The sequence below is a fragment of the Tenrec ecaudatus genome, chromosome 16 (assembly GCF_050624435.1).
Source record: "Tenrec ecaudatus isolate mTenEca1 chromosome 16, mTenEca1.hap1, whole genome shotgun sequence".
Taxonomy (NCBI): Eukaryota; Metazoa; Chordata; class Mammalia; order Afrosoricida; family Tenrecidae; genus Tenrec; species Tenrec ecaudatus.
In genome coordinates, this window is record NC_134545.1 from 98,887,475 (window position 1) to 98,908,349 (window position 20,875).

The 20,875-nt window shown below is 45.4% G+C and overlaps 1 protein-coding gene across 8 annotated transcripts in view; it reads left to right on the plus strand.

The window, feature by feature from the left end:
* Positions 1-20,875, plus strand: part of ATRNL1 (attractin like 1) — a 647,203-nt gene that overhangs the window by 17,173 nt on the left and 609,155 nt on the right. For all 8 annotated transcript variants that reach the window (XR_012780436.1, XR_012780437.1, XM_075534999.1 and 5 more), the window contains exons 2-4: positions 16,168-16,251; positions 17,248-17,361; positions 20,069-20,197. Coding sequence is in view for 6 of the 8 variants with exons in the window: in XM_075534999.1 (XP_075391114.1) it covers positions 16,168-16,251; positions 17,248-17,361; positions 20,069-20,197 (327 nt within the window). In the remaining 2 variants the exon portion in view is untranslated. The remainder of the gene's footprint in view (positions 1-16,167; positions 16,252-17,247; positions 17,362-20,068; positions 20,198-20,875) is intronic.

The following is a 20,875-nucleotide window of genomic DNA, read 5'->3' on the forward strand; positions in this document are numbered from 1 at the left end:
ATGTTATTCTTATTTTAAGTGAAAAGAGAGACTGAAAGAACAGAAGCAGTTCTTTAAATGAGGTCTAATGGCTACTACGTGACAGATGAGGGGCTGCAACATGTCTGTGTGGGCCTTTCTCCATATCAGCCATTTTTTCAGTTATAAACAGTTAAAAGTTTCTTCTTAGTTATTAATGCATTGTCTTTGGGGTTTCCAGATAGTGGAGAGGTCACTTAAGAGCATTAGCATTGGCATGAGACATGGGCTGGGGATCTTTTTCTGTCAGGACACCAAGAACTTTATATGCAGTTATTTTACTGCGTTACTGAGTACTTGCTATGTTTTATCTCCTGTTTCTAAGAACGCTTAGGAAACAAGTACTGTGTGTAACTATATTATACACAAGGAAACTAACGTTTAGGGAGCTTGAGTAATTTATCATTATAGTATCCATTGAGGCTTTATATCCTCATTGATTTCTTTGATCTCCCAAGAGTGATAGAAATTAGGTCTTTAAATGATTGACATGGTCATTAATTGCTGTCTGGATTATTGAAAAAAAAAGGCTCTGTGGAATTTTAATGTCTAACCTATTTGACTGTATTTGACCCACGGGACACAATTCAGACCTTTTCATGCAGATTGGTTGCAAAAGATATTCTTCAAGTGTTACAAAACGAAGATGTCACTTGGAGGAGTAAAGTGCCCGGACTCAGGTCATGGACTTTTCATTAGGCTCATGTGCTCGTGGAAGATGGAAGTGGATAAGGAGATCGAAGCAGGATGGAACCCTTGCATTGCAGTGTTGGCAAAGAATGAATATGCAGCGGGCCGCCCAGAAGAAGGCCCAAATCTGCCTGCGATGTACAGCCCGCCTTCTCTGTAGATATCTTGATTATGTTCTCAGAAGGGACCAATCCCCGAAGAAGGACTTGATGCTTGCACAGCGAGTCAGTGAAGAAGAGGTTGACCTTGAACGAGATCACTGACACTGTAGCCGTAACAGTGGGCTCCAACGCAGCAATGATTGCAGGGATTCTGCAGGATAGGGCAGTGCTTTATTTCATTGTAGGTGAGGTCACTAGGAGTTGAAATGCACTTGCTGGTACCCAATAACAACAATACACGATTTATAGCATTTTGTAACCCACAGTTTCAGTGAAAGACTGAATAGGAAGAAGATGGTGTAGACAATATCTGTATAAAGCTCTTAAATCAATCAGAGATTCGATGTCAGATGAATTTGGAAAGGCTAGATTACCACGTGGAAGAGAAATAGCTTATATGATGATCAGTGCGTTTGGGTTGTGCAGCTACCTCAGTGGCTTAAGGCATTGCTGGGGAACAATGCACGAGTGAGATGAAACCCTCAGAGAAGTTCATAGTCCACCTTTAGAGTGTAGCTTTACAATCTTAGGGTTCAGAATCAGTTGAGAAATAGGCGGCAACATGAGAAATGGTGTTTAAAACACCAGTTTTATCAGGCCAGCAAGTCCCCTGGTGTTAAGAATGTAGGACCTATGGACAACCCCCAAAGAACCAAAAGCCAAACTCCCTGCCGTTGAGTCTGTGGACATTTTCCACAACCGTTTTGACACAACCTCATCTATCACCGATTGGTGTATACACGTATCTCTAGTTGAGTTATGTAATAACAAATGGAAGTGGTCAAGGATTTCCTCTTGCTTGGATCCACAACCAGTCATCCTGGAGGCAACAGTCCAGAGATCCGACATACTGCCCTGGGCACATCTGCTGCACAAGACCTTGCAAGAGCTGGAGAGCAAGGATACCAGTGGAAGGACAACGTGGGTCTGAGCCAGCCCCTGGTGTTTCCCATCGCCTCCTAGGCATGTAAGAGTTAGGTTGAGTCAGGAAGACTGAAGAAGAATGGATGGATGCCTTAGAATCATTGTGCTGGCGAGGATTCCTGCAATGCCCCGGGCTGCCAGCACAGCAAGAAACCAGTCCTGGGAGAAGGACACTGCCATGTTCCTTGGAAGCGAGTACGGTGACACTTTATCCAGTGACACTTTATCGTACAGGCTTTGGATCAATTATCAGGAGAGAGACTAGTCGCTGGCGAAGCACATTGTGCTTATTAAGTGGCTAGGAACAGAAAAAAGAGGAAGACCGTCAGTGGGATGGATTGACGCCGTGGCTGCAACACTAAGCTGAAACATAACCCTTGTGAGGATGCTACAGGACCGGGCACCACTGCCTCCTGTTTTACAAAGGGTCCCTGTGCACCACTGATGCCACCTAACAACCACAACACCACCTTTTATTTAAACTGCTGGAGAACACAATTCAGGTTTGGAGACCACTGCTTCAGCAGGAGAAATCACCCGAAGCTATTCCCGGGATGAGAGGGAGGGCAGGACTGCAGAGTGCCATTTGTGGGAACAAGAGGAAAAGCATGTACAGCCCAGCCTGTCTCATACAACAGGGTCTCGTGTGAGAGGGGCAGCATGGCCAGGTGATCTGGACGTCCACCTCGTTCATTCTGTTTAAACAGCAAGCGATCAACAGTTGGATGGTGGAAGTAGAAACTCTGGTTTTAGAAAGGTCTTTACTAAAAGGCTTGTGAGCATGGCTTACAGAGGTGCCTTTCCTAAAGACTGCTCCCGAGGGGACCCCGATGGCTCGTGGTTGGCCACACCAAACCCCGTTCTTGGATGAACAGGAGTGATTGCTTCACAGACGTTGTTCTGCTAAAACGATTGCACTTTTCCACTTTTATAATGTTTCAGTCAACTTTTCTCTTCCTGCTCAGGGCAGAGAATGGCTCTGAAATTCAATGAATTCTGATGGCTTGACATCACGCAGGTTTATCCTGCGTCTGGCAGGGGGCTGCGTGACAAAGCAGCCCGGCACGCTCACCTGATTAGGGACATTGCATTGGGCACTTCAGCCAGGCTGAGACGTTGGCTAGGCATGTGTGCACATGGGAAGGCGTCTAGAAGTGGTACTGGCAAACTCTTTCTGCCAGGGGATAGATCGCGGGTATTTTAGGCTCTGTAGGGGACAGTTGCTACTACTCAACTCTGCCCACGTACCTGCTATAAGCAGGAGGGTGTGTGTGTGGCAGTGTTCCAGCGAAGCTTCATTTACACAAACAGGTGGAGGGCCAGTAGTGCAAAGAGCCTTCGCGTGGGATTAGCAAATCAGTATGATTCTCCAGAACAGGCGTGCTACCAAATATAAGTTTGGCACTGCGAATGCGTTTTCTGTAGAAACAACCCATCCGAAGCCATAGTTCTGTAAGAAGCATCTTGTAGCGTTTAGGAAGCTGAGCTATATGCGGTCTAATTTCTGGAGATATCTGCATAGCTGGCTCACGGGTATTATTAGGAATTGCTATTACTAAGTGTTGAAGGAAGAAACTAGAAGCTAGTTCCTTGTGGACAGAGTGTGATCTGGACAAGTAAAAGTTTTGTGTCCCAAAAGAAAGGCCTCTACAGGCATCGCTGCAGCCTCCTGTCTGGGGTCCCGGCCTGACAGTTTCCAGTTGAAGAAGGCCCCAGTGTAGCGCCTGAGATAATCCATGGACTAGAAATCTTCTTTTCTAATACATGCATGTAAAGGTACGCACGTCCCTCGCTCCAAACACTGCTGCAGCTTCCTCACTCGTGTTTTGATCTTAGGCTTTCAGTATTAGCTAGTTGAAATGCTTTCTAATTTCTCCTGTGCTTTATCAGTCTGTTGCTTCCATCGCGGATACTGGGGCTCAAGAAAAGGTTCTTGGCTAAGAGCATTGAAAGGAGATGGGGTCAGGCTTGGAGGAGGGCAAGTGGCTTCTTGTGAGGCATTCCTTCCTGGTAAGGCTTTTATGTGGTTCCCAGACCTGAAGGGCTGTGGTTTTCTAGCTAAGACGTGTGGGTCCCATTTGAAAGCTCAGCGGGTCAGAGAAATCCGGGATTCAAGGCTGCCACCTGCATCTCACCTAAAGGCCCTTCTAAGTGCTGGGGTTCCACTTCTGTGGGGTCACTACAATGTTAGCATTTGAGTCTCTCCCGGGACTGCAAGCTCAACCTTTTCTGTAATTCTGTGGCTCCCACATCCGGCCCTGCGCCCGGCGGTAATGGCTGTAATGTTGGTACAGAGACTCTCTGCTCTTGCCCTGAATCTAGAATGGGTGGGTGGCTGGCTGAATGGAGATGTCTCCCCTTCAGTACATCAAGGACTCCGTCATTCCACAGTCCGGATACAGGAGTAAGCATTGCCGCAGTGCCTCTCACATGCTAGAACCTCTGCATCTACAATATTCACCGTAGCCTCTTCCCTGGGGTCCCAGTTTCACAGCACAGGTGAGAGTCTTAGCCTTCGTGGTGCCAGATACCTTACCCACCCTGCCCCCCGCACCCCGCCACCCATGTACCACTTGGTATGGTCCTTCATCTTGCCATCGGAGACGGACACACTTTCTGAATCCCATCCTGAAGAGCTACTTGTTAGTTCGGTGAACTTCTCCTTCCCCACCCGGACCCAAGTCCTAAGACAAGCATCTAACGCCTGGAGTATATTTGGGAGCGTGTTTGAATTGCGTCCCATCGTATGAATATACCCAGAACCCTGGTGGCGCAGTGTCTAAGCTCAGCTGCTAACAGAAAGGCCGGTGGATTGAAATGCCCCCCACCCCCCTGTCCTCGCAGTGGCTCCCTGGGGGAAAGGTGTGGCAGGCCGCTTCTGCAGAGAGCACAGCCTAGGAAGCCCCGGGGGCAGTGCTGTTCTGCCCTCTGATGCCACTCTGAGTAGGAACCCACTCGGTGGCCGTGGGGTTGGTTTTCGGAATGTACCACATTGTGTTCATGCACGCATCGGCGGTTCTGCCTTTTGATGATCTGCAGTCATGCTGCTTTGCACATCCATGTTGGACACGTGCTTTCATTTCCCCTGAAACCCACTGACACCATCTCGACTCTGACTCACGTGGTTGTTAGGTGCCATCAGTTGGTTCTGCCTCATGGTGACCCGGTTCGTAAAAGAAGGAGTCCCTGCCCGGGCCCGCACCTTCTTCACAGTTGTTCTCCTGTGGGAGCCCATTGTTGGCAGCCGCTGAGTCAGTCCATCTGACCAAGGCCTCCCTGTTTTTCTCTTCCCCTCTGCTTTACCAAGCCTGGTGTTTTCCTCCAGGGACTGGTCTCTCCTGACAACATGTCCAAAGTATGTGAAACGGAATCTCACCGTCCTTGCCTCCCTTGGCTTGAAGGAGCATTCCAGCTGTGCTTCTAAGACAGATTTGGTTTTTAGGTGGGGGGTGGGGCGGCAGTCCATGATACTTTTAATTTTTGCTTGAAAATGCATTGCTTCTTCTTTGGTTTTCCTTATTCAAGGTCCAACTTTCTCAAGCATATGAGGCAACTGAAAACACCATGGCCTAGGTCAGGCACACCTTAGTCCTCAAAGTAACACCCTTGCTTTTCCACACTCTAAAGAGGTCTTGTGCAGAAGATTTACCCAACACAATAAATCTTTTGATCTCTTGACTGCGACTTCTGTGAGCATTGATTGTGGATCCAAGCAAGAAAAAATCCTTGACAACCTCAACCTTTTCTCCATCTATCATGATGTTACCTCTTAGTCCAATTGTGAACATTTTGGTTTCCTCTACACTGAGTTGCAATCCCTATTGAAGGCTGCAATCCTCGATCTTCATCAGCATGTGCTGCAAGGCCTCCTCACTTTCAGCAAGCAAGGTTGTGTCATCTGCATATCACCGGTTCTTAATAAGCCTTCCCCTAATCCTGGTACCCCTTTCTTCATATAATGTGGCTTCTCTGATTCTTTCTCAGGATACAGATCGACTAAGTATGGTGAGATGATGCAGCCCTGACACATACCTTTTCCTTATGTAAACCATTCGGGATTCCCTTGCTCTGTTCACACACCTGCCTCTGGATGCACAGATAGGCTCCACAGGAGCACAATGCAGTGCTCTGGAATTCCAGTTCTCCTCTAGGCTATCCATAGATTGTCTGATCCACCCAGTCAAATGTCATTGCTTTGATTCTGACTCAGCGACCCGATACAGGGGTTCAGAGCGTTTATACATCTTTAAGGGAGCAGAACGTCTCATCTTTTTCTCTCGGATCGCCTGGTGGATTTGAACCTCAGAACTTGCAGTTGGCAGTCCATTGCTTACTCTGCAGTGTCACCAAGCGCACCTTCATTTCTCATTGGCACATACCATTCTATATGCCTTGTTGACTGGTTGGTTATCATCATCCTAGCAAGTTTAAAAATACATGCCATTGTGGTTTTGATAGGACTTTTTCTAGTGACTGATGCTGACGAAGGAGCCCTGGTGGTGCGGTGGTGAAGCACCCGGCTGCCAACTGTGAGTTCCACTCTTTGGACACACCAGCTGTTCTGAGGGAGAAAGGTGTGGCAGTCTGCATCCATAAAAATGCAGAGCTTTGGGGGCCCGCAGGGACAGGTCTCCCTTGTCCTCTGGTGTTTCCGTGAGTCAGAACTGACTGGAAGGTAGGGAGGAATGCTGCGGACCTCCTACATCGAACGCCTTCTCATGTGCCTATTGGCCATCTGTCTGGCTCCTCTGGAGCAGTGTCTATTCATACCTTTTGTTCATTTTTCTATTGGGCAATCGATCATTTTATTTTTAATCATTTTATTAGGGGATCAGCAACTCTTTTCACAATCCATACATCCATCCATCAATTCTGTAAAGCACATTTGTACATTCAATGCCCTTATCATTCTCAAAACATCTATTGATCATTTTATGATTGAGTTGTAAGTGTTGTTTTATATATTGTTCACCACCAGCTATACCAGTTGCAAATATTTTCTCCCATTCGTTGGGTTTTCTTTGCATTTTGGTTGGTGCCCTTTGAGGCACAGAAGGTTTTAGTTTGGGAGAAATTCCCTTGACATGTTTTTTTGTTCCCTCGGCCTCAGAGTCATGGCAAAAGAGATTTTCCTGATCTCCCTTTGTGACCACACTGATGCTCTTTGTGGTCACAAAGAGTTATTCCTATATTATTTTCTAAGAGTATGATGCTTAAGTCTACAGCCCATTTGGAGTTCCTCTCGGTATATAATAGGAGGGAGGAGTCCAAATTTGCCTTTCCGTGTGACGTCCAGTTATCCCAGCATAATTTATTAAAAAGCCATTTTTTCCCCTGAGTGAATATCTTGGCACCCTTGTTGAAAATAAATTGCCCTACACAAATGGGCTTCTTTCTAGATTGCAGTCTTTTCTTATTGATTCATTTTGTCTGAGTTTATGCCAGTACCACACTGTCTTGATTACATTGCTTTGTAGCCCTTTTTCATTTTGAAGGATTTTCTTTTCTGGAAGTACCCAATCAAGTCTTTTTTTAAAGGAAGGTGTGGAGGTGTCATCTGACCACCTCTGATTTCACACAGGGGAAGGGGCATCAAATTCAATGTAAAGACAAGCGTGATTCGAACAAAGCTGAGGTCAGACATGCGTCCGCCCTCCAACTTTGTTGACCAATTCTGACACCAGCTGCCTTCCCCAGCACACTCTTGGCTTCTCTATTGGTTTAGAAAACTCATTGCAGTGACCACACAGAACTCACAAACTATACGATTATGGGGCTTATTAGAGAGGTTAACTGGTTACAATTCGGCATCAAAACTGTGCTCAAGACATAGTCTTTCAGTCAAGGTAGCCTCTTCTAAGATGTGCTCGCTGGTCCTCAACCTCCCAGCGAGGTGGCCTTTGGCCTCTGCCTGGCCTGGGCAATGTTACAAAAAGCTTCTAGCACTGCCTATAAGTGCTCAAAGGGAGTGCCACTCCACCCCAAGCCACACTCTGCCCAAAGAGGCGCAGCTCTAGCTTTGTGGCACAGCAAACTTAGCTCCGCAATTAAGTGCTTGAGGCATCCCACTCTGCAAGTGAGGTTCCCCCCCCCCCCCCCCCGTCTGCAAACCCTCTGCTTTACTGGCTCTGCAGGACAGGAAGGCCACTCCGGCGACTCCTCGCTGGCTCTTGGTTACTGCAGCTGGGGTGTCACAGCCTCTGCCCCTGCATCAGAGGATCGCTGTGCAGGGGTCTTGATGTCCAAAGGATGCTCTCCATTCCTGGCTCTTTCTTTTTTTTTTTTTTTGTCTTGTGAAAATATTTTATTTATTAAATTTTTCGTATTAATCATTTTGTTGGGAGCTCTTTTTTTCTTTCTTTTAAAAATGATTTTACTGGGGGCTCATACAACTCTGATCATAATCCATCCATCCATTGTCTCAAGCACATTTGTACAATTGTTGCCATCATCATTCTCAAAACATTTTCTTTCTACTTAAGCCCTTGGTATCAGCTCCTCAATTTTCCCCCTCCTCCCCACTCACCTCTCCTTGATAATTTATAAATTATTATTTTGTCATAGCTTACACTGTCCGATGTCTCCCTTTACCTACTTTTATGTTGTCCATCACCCAGGGAGGGGGTTATATGTAGATCCTTGTAATCGGTTCCTCCCTTCTACCCCATCTTCCTCTTACCCTCCTGGGATCACTACTCTCATTATTGATCCTGAGGGGTTTATCTGTCCTGGATTCCCTGTGTTTCCAGTTCTTATCGGTACCAGTGTGCATCCTCTGATCTAGACAGATTTGTAAAGTAGGATTGGGATCATGATAGTGGGGGGAAGAAGCATTAAAGAACTAGAGGAAAGTTGTATGTTTATCGTTGCTACGCTGCACCCTGACTGGCTTGTCTCCTCCCTGCAACCCTTTTGGAAGGGGATGTTCAGTTGCCTACAGAGTGGCCTTGGGTCTCCACTTTGTACCTCATTCACAATGATATGAACTTTTGTTCTTTGATGCTTGATACCTGATCTCATTGACACCTCATGATCACATAGGTTGGTGTGCTTCTTCCATGTGGGCTTTGTTGTTTCTGAGCTAGATGGCTGCTTGTTTACCTTCAAGCCTTTAAGACCCCAGATACTATATCTTTTGATAGCTGGGCACCATCAGTTTTCTTCTCCACATTTGCTTATGCACCTGCTTTGTTTTCAACAATTGTGTCAGGAAAGTAGGCATCAAGGAATGCCAGTTTAATAGAACAAAGTGTTCTTGCATTTAGGGAGTACTTGAGTAGAGGCCCAGTGTCTATCTGCTACCTCAATACTAAACCTATAAATATATGCACATAGATATATTTCCCCATCCTCATATATAAAGATATTTACATATGTACATGCCTTTATTTAGACCTCTATAAATGCCCTTTGCCTCCTATCTCTTCCTCTATTTCCTTTTATTTTCCTCTTTTCCCACTATCATGTTCAACCTTCATTTGGGTTTCAGTAATTCCTCTTGGTTACATTGCCCTTGATCAAGCCCTACCAGGCCTCCTACACCCTCCTTGCCATTGATTTTTGATTACATCTTGTTCCTTTGTCCCTAGGTTTATTAACACCCACTTCCTTTTCCCCACCTCCCCCTCTCCCAGGTACCCCACCCCCACCCCCACCTCCAGGAACCATGGGTCCTGTTGTTTTCTCCTCCAGATGTTTATCCCGCCTAGCTTATCTAGATAGACCTGCAGAGATAATAATATGCACAAAAAACATGAGCAAGCAAAACAAAGCAACAAAAGAAACAAAACAACAACAAAAAACCAATGACAAAAAAGAAGAAAAGCCTGTAAATAGTTCAAGGTCTGTTTGTTGACCTTTAGGAGTGTTATCTGGTAGAATCTGATGGGGTGCCACACTCTGGCCCCAAAGTCTATTTTTTGTTTCCCTCAGGTCTTCCTTGCTCTGCTCCCCTTGCTGTTCTGTTGTACTTCCTTAGTGTTTCATATCAGTGTGGTAGGGTCAGATCGGGCGCAATTCCCACACTGTGTCTCCAGTGTTGTCCCCATAGGACTATGGGTCAGTGAGGGATGTCATGTCTCTTAGTGGGGCCGGCCATATGGTCCTCTCTGTGCATTGGCTGCTCTAAGCAGGGATAATCGTCCTTAAGGCTTGGTGGGCCAGGATGTGTTCCACTCTCTCTTCTTTCCCCTTCATTTGGGAGCTCTTACAGATATTATAACAATCCATCATTCAGTTAGATCAAGCATAATTTTACAGTTGCTACAACCATCAATTTCAAAGCATTTCTTTCTTCTTGAACTCCTTGATATCAGCTCCCCATTACCCCCGCCCTCCCTCCCTCACTCTATCCCCTTTAACCCTTATATTATTATTTTTAATTTATTTTTTCTTTTGCTGTATCTTAACACCATCCATTGTATCCCTTCACCTGCAATTCTGTTATTCATTCCCCTTGAGTGTGGTTATACAGTTATCTTTGCTATCAGCTCTCCTTGCCCCTCCTTTACCACCCTCTCATCCTGTACCCGCAGGGAATCATTACTCCCATTACTGTTTCTGAAGGGTTATCTGTCTTGGCTTTATGCATCAAATGCTCTTAATTATGCAGGTGAACATACGCAGGTCTAGCGGGATTAATGAGGTATAACAAGATCTGTCATAGTAAGGGGAGGAAATAATAACGAACTAGACTAATGGATAGTTATGTGTTTCATCAGTGCTATACTGATCCCTAGATTTATCACTTCCTTCTGTGTGAGCCTTCTGTGAGGAACTGTCCAATTATCTTATCGGTAGGTTTTGGGTATCCACTTGGCCCACAATGCTTCATGTCAATTTGATGGCTTGTTTTTGAATTTCTGATACTTATCCCCTTTGACATCTCATAGTCACACAGGCTGGGGTGCTTGTACCATGTGGGTTTTGTTGCTTCCCTGCTAGATGGCCGCTTGTTTAACTTCAAGTCTTTAAGACCCCAAACACTATATCATTTAATAGCCATGCACCATCAGCTTTCTTGAACACTCTTGCTTCTATACTCAGTTTGTCTTCAGTGATCGTGTCAGGAAGGTGAGTATTATACACTTCTGGCTCTGCTTTCTTGATGGTTCTCAGATAGCCCATCCTTCTCCTGAGGTGGCGCATTTTATACCAAGCAGGAAGCCCATATTGACCAATGCCCACATTTGAGTTTCAAGTTTTCATAATCACATTTAACTACTTGTAACCGAGTCATATGGTCCTATCAGCATTTATGAAGTTTCTTCTAACTCAATTGTGTAATCTGATCAACGTCCCTCCAAACCTTCTCTTACCCAGACCTGTCAGGAAAAGAGAAAATGCACACTCAATCAGCACCAGAATTTTCATTGTTTTTCAAAAATGCTGTTACTTTAGGTAACTTTCGATTCACTGCCAACATCTTAACTCTTATATTTTATCTTTGCAAATTCAGTAAGCGTATTTGTTTCACAGTAGTATAAATATGATAATTTCAGATATGGAAATATCTTTAGATTGATTTTATCTGTTCTTATTTCTTCAGTTTTTTGTTTAATTATTTTTGAGCATGTGCTGGACTTTAATTTGAGAAAAGTATTGGTAGAAATAATTTGAGAACAAGGGTAATGTTAGTTTTTCTTTCGAGAGGATTTTTATACTTTCTGCTAGAAGACTTGGCATACCAACAGTCTGTTAGGTTGTTGTTAAGGTGCTTTCAAGTCAGGTACGACTCATAGTGACTCTGTGTACACCTGTGTTAGACTGGATTGACTAGAAAAACAAATCCAGAGAAATTCAAATGTGTGTGAGAGAGAGCTCTATATCAAAGAGCAATTGTATATTGTAAAAACATCTCGACCCAGTCCAGATCAAGTCCATTAGTTCGATATTATCCCAGATGTCCGATAATGGTCCATAAATTCTTCTACAGACTCACCCAGCACATGCAATGATGCTGAAAGCAGGAAGGTCACAGGCCAGTGGGTGGCAAGTCTTGTGGATTCAGTGGCAGTGGAAGCATCTCAGCACTGTCATGGCTCTCCATGTGGCTCCTCCAGCTGCAGGGCTCTGGCTGCCATCAGCCAAGCTTTTTCATGTGGCCTGTCAACAGAATGTGAAGCAGAAAGAAAGAGAGTGTGTTCCCCTCTGGGGAGTCAGAGAGGAAAATTCCCAGAGTCCTTCGGAGAAGGCCACACCCACAAGGAGACTGTGACCAATTATGCTGTGACCTGATTGACAGGCTAGACTCCACCCCTATAACCTATTTAACAAGTTGTCATGCAATTATGTAACTACCTGAGTACCACAGAACAATTCACTGCCCGCTCCTGCACCAACCTCACAGTCATGGTCATGTTCAAGCCTATTTTGTAGCCACTCCGTCAGGCCACATTGAGAGCCTTTTTCCTCACTGACCTCCAACTTCATGGTTTTCTCCAGGGACTGCTCTCTCCGGAAAACAAGCCCAAAGTATGCAAGATGAAACGCTGCCCAGCTTGGGGGTGTGGAACTGCCCTGTGTTTTTCCACGACTAAGTGTAGAAAGCCTTGCTTCCCTCTCTTGGAGCAGCTGGTGGTTTTGAACTGCAGACCTTTCAGGTCACAGTCCAAAGCCTACCCACTATGCTACCAAGGATCTGCTTCACTCTAACCCAATGTGAAGACCTTGGGCTTCCTGCCCTCCAAACGAATAGTAGCTAGGATGAAGTTCCGGGAGGGAGCTGATGCCCCTCAGACCCAGCTGAACCCTGGTAGCCGTGTGTCCTGCTCTTTATTGGAGCCTGACACCTTTGTGAGCCGCTTGCTTCTAACTCTCACCTCCCTGGGTCCTCGAGGCTGCCCAAAGCGCTCTCAGCCTTCTGACTGTCTCATCCACATGAGTAGGTCCCTGGCTGGCACCTACTTTGCTCTCTGCTGCTAACAGAGCAGCTGCCAGTTGGAACCCAAAGTAGCACTGCTGCGGAAGAAAGGCCTGAGGACCTGTGTGCGTCCAGCTGAAAACCAAGGACGTCCTGTGAGTTCCCCTCCGCTCTGCTCTGCCACATGGGCTGCTGGCCCTTGGTGTCAACTCAAAGGCTAGGGTTTTTTGTTTGTGTTTTAAAAATGTTTTTCTAAAGGGGATAAATCCTGCAGGAGCAGATGCAGCCTCGGACAGTGTGACATACTTTCTAGAACTTGCAGCTTCTGGACTTTGCCATGGCCAATGCTCAGTATCGTGTTCCTTATTAGATGCTTTCAAGATTCCAAAATCTTCACTCGGCCTCTTCAGTTGCCTCCAGTGCCTGAAGGACCTTGCTGCTCCTATGGAAAGCTGACCTGCTATTGAGATTCCCCATCTGTCAAACGGGCACTTGGTGACTGTCCTGCACAGGGCGTTTGATGCGATTAAACCATGAATGTAGCATGTGCTTGCCAGACACACAGTTCCTGTGACACTGACTTGAAAACAAAGGGACTTGGCCACCTGCCGGGTGGCAGACATTTCCCCAACAAAGAATGAACCAGTGATTTGGGGGGATTCTGAAAGGTTTAAAAATACCATTTATGTTAACTGATTTTCTTTTCTCTTTTGGGTCATCTCTGATTTAGGTTAATGAAACATTTTCCCTCTCAAACAAGTTTAAGGCTCTATGGTAAAAAATAAGAACAACAGTTGTAGCAGGCCATTGGCGGAGGACGGCTGATGTCAGGTGGATCTTGGCTGAACGCGGAGGCTACCTGAGAGAGGTTTACTTGTGCCTGGTGGACGACACAAAGGCATTCCACGGTGTGGATCGTAACTCTGGATGACACTGGGCATTCCGAGACCTTTCCTCGTGCTCATACGGAACCTGCGCACAGATGGAGAAGCAGTCTCTTGAATCGAATAAAGGGATAGTTCGTGTCTAAAGTCAGGGAAGGGTGGACCACGGGTGTATCCTTTCCTTATACGTATTTCCTCTGTATGCTGACGAATAACCCGAGCCGCTGGCCTGTGTGAGCAGCCATGTGGCACCGAGGTTGGAGGAAGACTGATGAGAGCCTGCTGTAGGCAGGTGACCCAGCCTTACTTGCTGGACGCCAAGAGGACGTGAAGCACTTACTGTGAAGATGAAAGACTGTAACCTTCCCTGTGGGTTACACTTCAACAGAAAGAGAACCCAAAATCCTTATGACCAATGAGCAGCGTCATGATAAAGGGAGAAAGGAATGAGGTTGTCCAGGAGTCCATTTTACTTGAATCTATAATCAACACCCATGCAAGGGGCCGTCAAGAAACCACGTGAAGTATTGCAATGGGGACTATTGGGCAAGCCCTGGACTCTTCATCTCAAGCTGAAGGGTTCAAGGATGAGGCTGTCTGTCCTGGTAAAGATTTACAGCTGCAGAAGTATAGGGTACCTGTACTTCGATCAACTTGATGGCAGTGGTGGATTCTACTGCAAAGGACTTCTTTAAAGACTTAGGGAGCAGAGATGTCACTGTGCCTGACCCAAGCCAGAGGATTTGCAGTCACCTGGCATGCAGAGGCTCCTCAGGGCTGGGCTTTCTGCTCCTGGAAATAGTTACAGTCACAGAAACCTTCCAGGGGCCGCTCTGAGCCAGCCCTGACTGGATGGCAGCAAATATGCATGTCGGAGCCCCGGTGGAGCAGTGGTTGCTAATTGGGCTACTAACTGCCAGGTCAGCGGGTTGAAACCACCAGCAGCTCTGTGGGAGAAAGACAGGGCTTTCTACTCCAGCATGAGTTACAGTCCCGGATACTCAGAGGGGCAGTTTCTCCCTGTCCCATAGGGTCACTATGAGTTGGCCTCGACTCAATGGCAGAGAGTCTGTTCGTTTGTTTTGAATGTGCATGAGATGAATTTTTGAGTAAGACCCAAGAATGATCAATGGCTTTGCATGACGGTGTTGGTGAGAATATTTAAAATAACTGTGAACTGTCAGAAGATCTAGCAAATCTGTGTTGGCATTTGCACGCTCAGGAGCTCCCTCTAAGGGGCAGTGACCAGATGTTGTCACGGGACTCGGTCATCTCGTGGAGAAGGACCTGGTGCTCCATGGAGTAGAACGTCAGTGAAAGCAAGGACGTGCTTGGTGGCGATGGATTGGACAGTGGCCACAACCGTGTGGGCTTGAGCGTAGCAACACCCGCGAAGCGGGACATGACAGGCAGTGTTGTGTTCAGTCGCACCCAGGGTGGGGTTGAGTCAGTTATGGGCTTGCCAGCACCCACTAGTGACATACTACATGGAAAGTTTAAATTTTACCCAAAACTGAGTATGTACTCTGATCTCGGTATGCATGTGTTGTATGTTGTGTGTGTCAGTGTAGGCACACATGGGTATGTAAGCCTGATAAACCCTGGCATGTGTGTGTGTACACATGTGTACACAACATCCACATGTATATGTGCACATGCAATTATGTTCTCAGAGAAGATACTTGGCTCCTTTCATTTATGGCTTTTTTTGTTGATAAAAACAATCAGGTTGGAGTTGAGAACAAAAATGAAGAAATTAGAATATTTGATTCTAAATATCTTTTAAGTTCTAAAAATTGGAGAACTTTAAAAAAACACAAGGGCAATAAATGTAAATAAACCCCAAAACCCAAACTCACTGCCACAGAGCCCATTCTGACTCATAGTGACCCTACAGGACATGCTCGAATGGTCCCTGTGGTTTCTGAGACTAACTCTGTAGGAGCAGAAAGCCTTGTTGTTCTCCATTGTACAGCTAGTGGTTTCGAACTGCTGCCCTTGTGATGAACAGCCCAGTGTATAACCACTGCGCCACCCGGGCTCCTAATAAGTGTGTGTGTGTGTGTGTGTGTGTGTGTGTGTGTGTATAAATAGATGAAGTAAAATAGGAAATAGTGCAAGTTGGTAGCAGATTTTCTAGAGACTGGTGATGGCCACCTTATCAACTCTGGTTGATGAAAAGTAATATATGTAACTCTGTAACTGCCACCGTGGGATTCACATTACAGTGTCTCCACTCTGCAGCTCTGTCTTTCAAAGTACATTCGACTCTCCTCCTTTCGCCTCATTCTAATTTTTGTGCAAATGAAGTTGAACTTAATTTGTCTGGCACCAACATTGAGCCCATTAGTACAATATTTAATCTTTCTGTGTAATTTCCTCTCTGTGAAATCAAATATTCATATATATATATATATATTCAGGGCTCATGAAAACCAAAATAAGCTGCTTTTGCGAATTAGAGATGGAAATAGTAATTTCAAATTTTCCCTACATTGAAAAGAAAACCTCCTTTTTGGTAATTGATAACATCCCATTCCTTCAGTTTAATGGCTTAATTTTTTTTATGGTGCTATATGTCTTAAAATTGCTTTCAGTTAATTATTTCATGATTTTTACTTTCTTCTAGGTTAACAGAACCTTCTGGATACTTAACAGATGGTCCAATTAACTATAAGTATAAAACTAAATGTACATGGCTAATTGAAGGCTAGTAAGTATACATTTTATGTTGGATTCATTTTATCATGGACTAATAACAAAGATGTTACTATCATCATTAACGCATTACCGTATAATAACATTATATAGTTTATTTAAGTGCTTATTATTAGAAAGTTATACATTTTTTTTGCATGGGATTTATAACTTTCAAGGAGCCCTGGTGGCATAGTGGATGTTGCATTGGGTTGCTAACTGTGAGGTTGCTAGTTTGAAACCATCCGCTGCTCTTCAGGAGAAAGATGAGGCTTTCTGCTTCCTATCAAGAGGTAGAATCTTAGAAACTCAGAGGGGCAGTTCTCCACTGTCTTTTATGGCCGCTTTGAGTTGGCATCGACTCTGGGGCAGTGAGTTTATGGAGAGCTTAAAATGGAATTTACTCAGTTAAGCATTTTGTGACTAACTCATCCATTCGTTTTTATCTTCTTTTATAATATGCGGAAAATCATTCTTTTATGACTGTAGAACAAGTCTCACACACTTGAGAGCTATTAATTCTCTGTCGTGTACTTAACAATCGCAGTTTGTTAATCTGGCCATGAGATCTCACATGGAGGGCCTCTCTAGTGTTGCTAGTGGAGGATTCTACAAAAAAAAAAAAACAGAGTTAGTGCTGTTTAAATCACTCCTGATTTTCAAAAGTCAACTATATTCAAGTGTATTGACCTATAATAAGATAGACTCATTTTACATGGACTGTAGAATAAGTTTCAATGACGTCTACCGCTAACACACCTTCATCAGGATCTAGAACATTTCCTATGGACTAGATTTTCAGGAAGCAGTGAAGCATCCAGCTGGCCCTAATGCATACTGAAGTTGTGTGTCGGCGTTCCAAATGAGAGATGACAGCTCACTCATCACTTATGCCGGGCATTTAAGGACTTACAGCAAGTGTTACTGTGCACAGAGCTTTGGTAAAATGTGGATAAGTTCAGACTGTGCTCTGAATATTGTGAAATCGTAACCATTTTGACCTTTTTTACAGTCCAAATGCAGTGTTAAGATTAAGATTCAATCATTTCGCTACAGAATGTAGCTGGGATCATATGTATGTTTATGACGGAGATTCCATCTATGCACCCCTGCTCGCTGTCCTGAGGTGAGTACTGAGAGTGAGCCTGCCCTCCCCAGCCTGGTGGCCGTTTGCATTTCTCCCTTGGACAAATGTGGGCTCAAGTCCTGTAGGTTCGTTCCTTTTTATTTATTTATTTATTTATTTATTTTTAAGTGTAAGAGGGAGCTTCAGACGGTTTGTGGGAAAGTCGAATGAAAAGAGAATGACAAATTTCCACGGAACTTTTCGTATGTGCTGCTGGAGCGAGAACCCTGCCCCTCTATTTCTAAGTGTATCATTGGTCATTTTGTTGTTGACGTGTCAGGGTTCTTTATATATTCAGGGTAACCAATGCCAAACTCAGGGCTGTTGAGTTGATTCCAACGAAATCTTTACAGCGTGGGTTTGAATTGCTGACATTCTGATTAGCAGCCAGACCCTTCACTACTAGACCCTTCTTGGCGAGCCCATTCCGTTGTCCTGTTTTAAGGCTGCTGCTGTGGTTGTAACTTGTAAAGCACTGTGCTTACACAGCCCCTCCCTACAGAGGGCGCCTAAGGAAGTTAGCAACCCATGGCCCGCTGCATCAGGTGTTGGGTTTGCACCTGAGCTGCAGTGCATTTCCCCCAAGGGCCTGCCTTACTTCTCTAGTTCACTTTAATGCCCGTAGTTTAGGCCTTTTTTCATGTGAGGGCCCTGGGTTCTACTTTCTGTGTCTGTGGCTCAGAAGAAGCCCTGGCTAACACCAGCAGTCTTTTAGCCTCCAGGCGGCACTTGCAGCTTTGAGCTCAGAGGATGCTCCGGGGACAGAGGCCCCGATGCTTGGGCTAACCATCTCCTTAACCATCCGGTGCCTTCAAGAAGGCTTTTGAAATTAAAAAAAAAAAAGTTTTACTTAATTTGCCATTTTGCTAGGTGGTCTTAAGTGGGCGGGCAGTTGGTCCAGATTACCGGGTGTGTTTTGTAAGAAGTGGAAACCCTCTTCCATTTGTTGCATTTTCGCACACTTATCAAATGTGCAAGGGAACAGCTCCGCCTTGCAGTGTCATGTGATCCCAGCCTTGGGACTAGTTGCGTCTGTAACCCAGGCCTGGGAATGTTTGCAGCCATGTACTCATTTTGATGGAATCTCATGAGAGTGGGAAAATATGTCCCCATAAGTCAGATTGGCATCAGAGAATTTGAATTCTGTAATTCTCCGGAAAGTCTCCTTTTAAGATATCTTCTTTCCTCACAAACATAACACAGTAGATATAATAATTACTAAGGCATGCAATTAAGAGTTGATTACTTTTTAATTTGTTTGCTTTTGAGTAGCTATTTGCAAACTGCATAGGTGGTAATGTTTCATTTTGTTCCATCAAAGATGATTCGAATGAGCGAATCTAGCTTTTAGTGGTGCCTCGGCCTCCATTCAAAGTATAGCTAAAGGAACTGACTATTATGAGTTATCTGTATTGATAGCTGTTTATTTTCTTTCTCATAGCGCATGTTTTCCAGATAAAGAGATGGTTGTGTTTTTGCATTTTGGGGGGACATGGATTCCCTCTCCCTCTCACCCTTAACCCCAAACCAAATCCATTACCATCAAGTTGATTCCAAGGCATAATGACCCTAACTGACAGGGTAGAATGGCCCTTTGGGTTTCTGAGAGTTTAAGTCTTTTTTGTTGTTGTTCTTGAGACTTGAAGGTGTTACATGCATACACAGTCTTGTCTTGCCCCCTCGAAGGGGCTGGTGGGTTCAAACTGCTGACCTTCTGGTTAGCAGTTCAAGGCTTAACCCACTAACCCACCAGGAGGCCTTTGCCCCGAGCATATAGGCTTTGGAAAAGAGGAGCAGGAAGGACCAACTGCGAATTCTCCCTTTTGTTCACTTGTTTCAGTCTCTTGCTGATGTGAGCAAGGTTCTGTTTTAGAATAATTCCACATTGATATTATTTGGGTAGACAAACTATAAAGAGGATAAAACTTATATACCTTAAAATCCTTGAAAGCTGTGGATCAACGCATTGGAATCAGGTAACTCTCCCTAGCCTGCCTGGCCATCAATCCCTTAGATGGGGCGGTGCGAGCCTTCCAAGTTCGCCAGCATTTGAAACCGGTGAGAGCGAGTAAGGCTATAAGGCCACTGTTGGCATCAGGTGAGAGTGGGACAGGATCGGTAGCAGGACAAGAGAGATGGCACATCGCAGCGCATCTGGTGAGGAGAAAAGATAAGGGCTAAGGAGGCACGCAAGGAGCTCTTAGAGTACTTGCAGAGTGAACTGGGGGAGAGATGGGCCCATGTAGGTGTCTTCTCTGTGTGGTGACACACGGAGCAGCCAACTTCAAGGTTGTCTGTTCAGATCCATGAGTTGCTACCTGGGAGAAAGAGGAGGCTGGCTGCTCCCTTCCAGATTCCCAGCTTTGGAAATGCATCATGGGTCACCGTGCATGGGAATCGACGGCAGTGGGGTTGGCTTGGGGTTAGTCGCCTATCATCAGGCAGGTCAGTGGTTCTCAACCTTCCTCAGGCCGTGATCCCCCCAACCATAAAATTACTTTCGTGGCTACTTCATCACTGTCATTTTGCTCCTGTTATGAAATGGGTGACCCCTGTGAAAGGGTCGTTTAACCCCCCTAAGGGGTTGCGACCCACAGGTTGAGAGCCGCTGGGGCACGTGCTTAGTGATTCACCTGTGGGCAGACCTTACGTAAGCACCTGTCATAGGAATGCTCATACGCACCACTCCGATTTTGCTTTCTTCCAGTGGCTTGATTGTCCCTGAGGTCAGGGGAAATGAGACCGTTCCTGAAGTCGTCACAACATCGGGCTATGCCCTGCTGCATTTTTTCAGCGATGCTGCATATAATCTCACTGGTTTCAATATTTTTTATTCGTAAGTATTTTTTTTCTTTTTAACTCTTGACTTGCAAGCATTCTCTTGACTTAAAAAAGTTTGCTCTTTGACTCTTACACCTATTTCACGTATAGGGGCAGGCTGGTGTAGCGGATATCAAGTCCTATAGGGTACCTTCCTACGGGACGTGCAGTGCAGCAACGTGAGGAGAATTTCTCAGTTCTCAGGATGCTCAGTTTGGTTGAAAATTATTAACAGAATTTAAAGCTGTTCATTGGCAAAGGATTAAGCAAAGTAAAATCAATGGGTCAATGTGACTGAATCCGTGTCCCCCGCCTTGTGGGATGCAGCGAGCCCTGAAGGGTCTGACTGTGTTCCATGGCCTCATGGGTCTACAGGGACTGTGTCGAGTGCCTTATACATGGGGCCCCTTTTTCACACAGGAAGAAATCGAGGCTCGCAAGGTCGGCAAATCAAACACAGCCACAAGCAGCCCCCTTACACCAGCATTGATAGCAAAGTTCCAAAAGGCAGGAAGGTGACCCCTGCTGGAGGGGGTCCGGAGAGACCCCTGGTGGGATTGGGAAGCCATGCACCCCCCGGAAAACGGGGTGGCCTTTCCTCACCAAGCGGGGAATAGAAACAGCACCGTCCTTTTGCTGGGCAGATACTCTAAAAGAAGTAAGAGCGGAGGTCCGAACAGATAGTTTGCAGAGA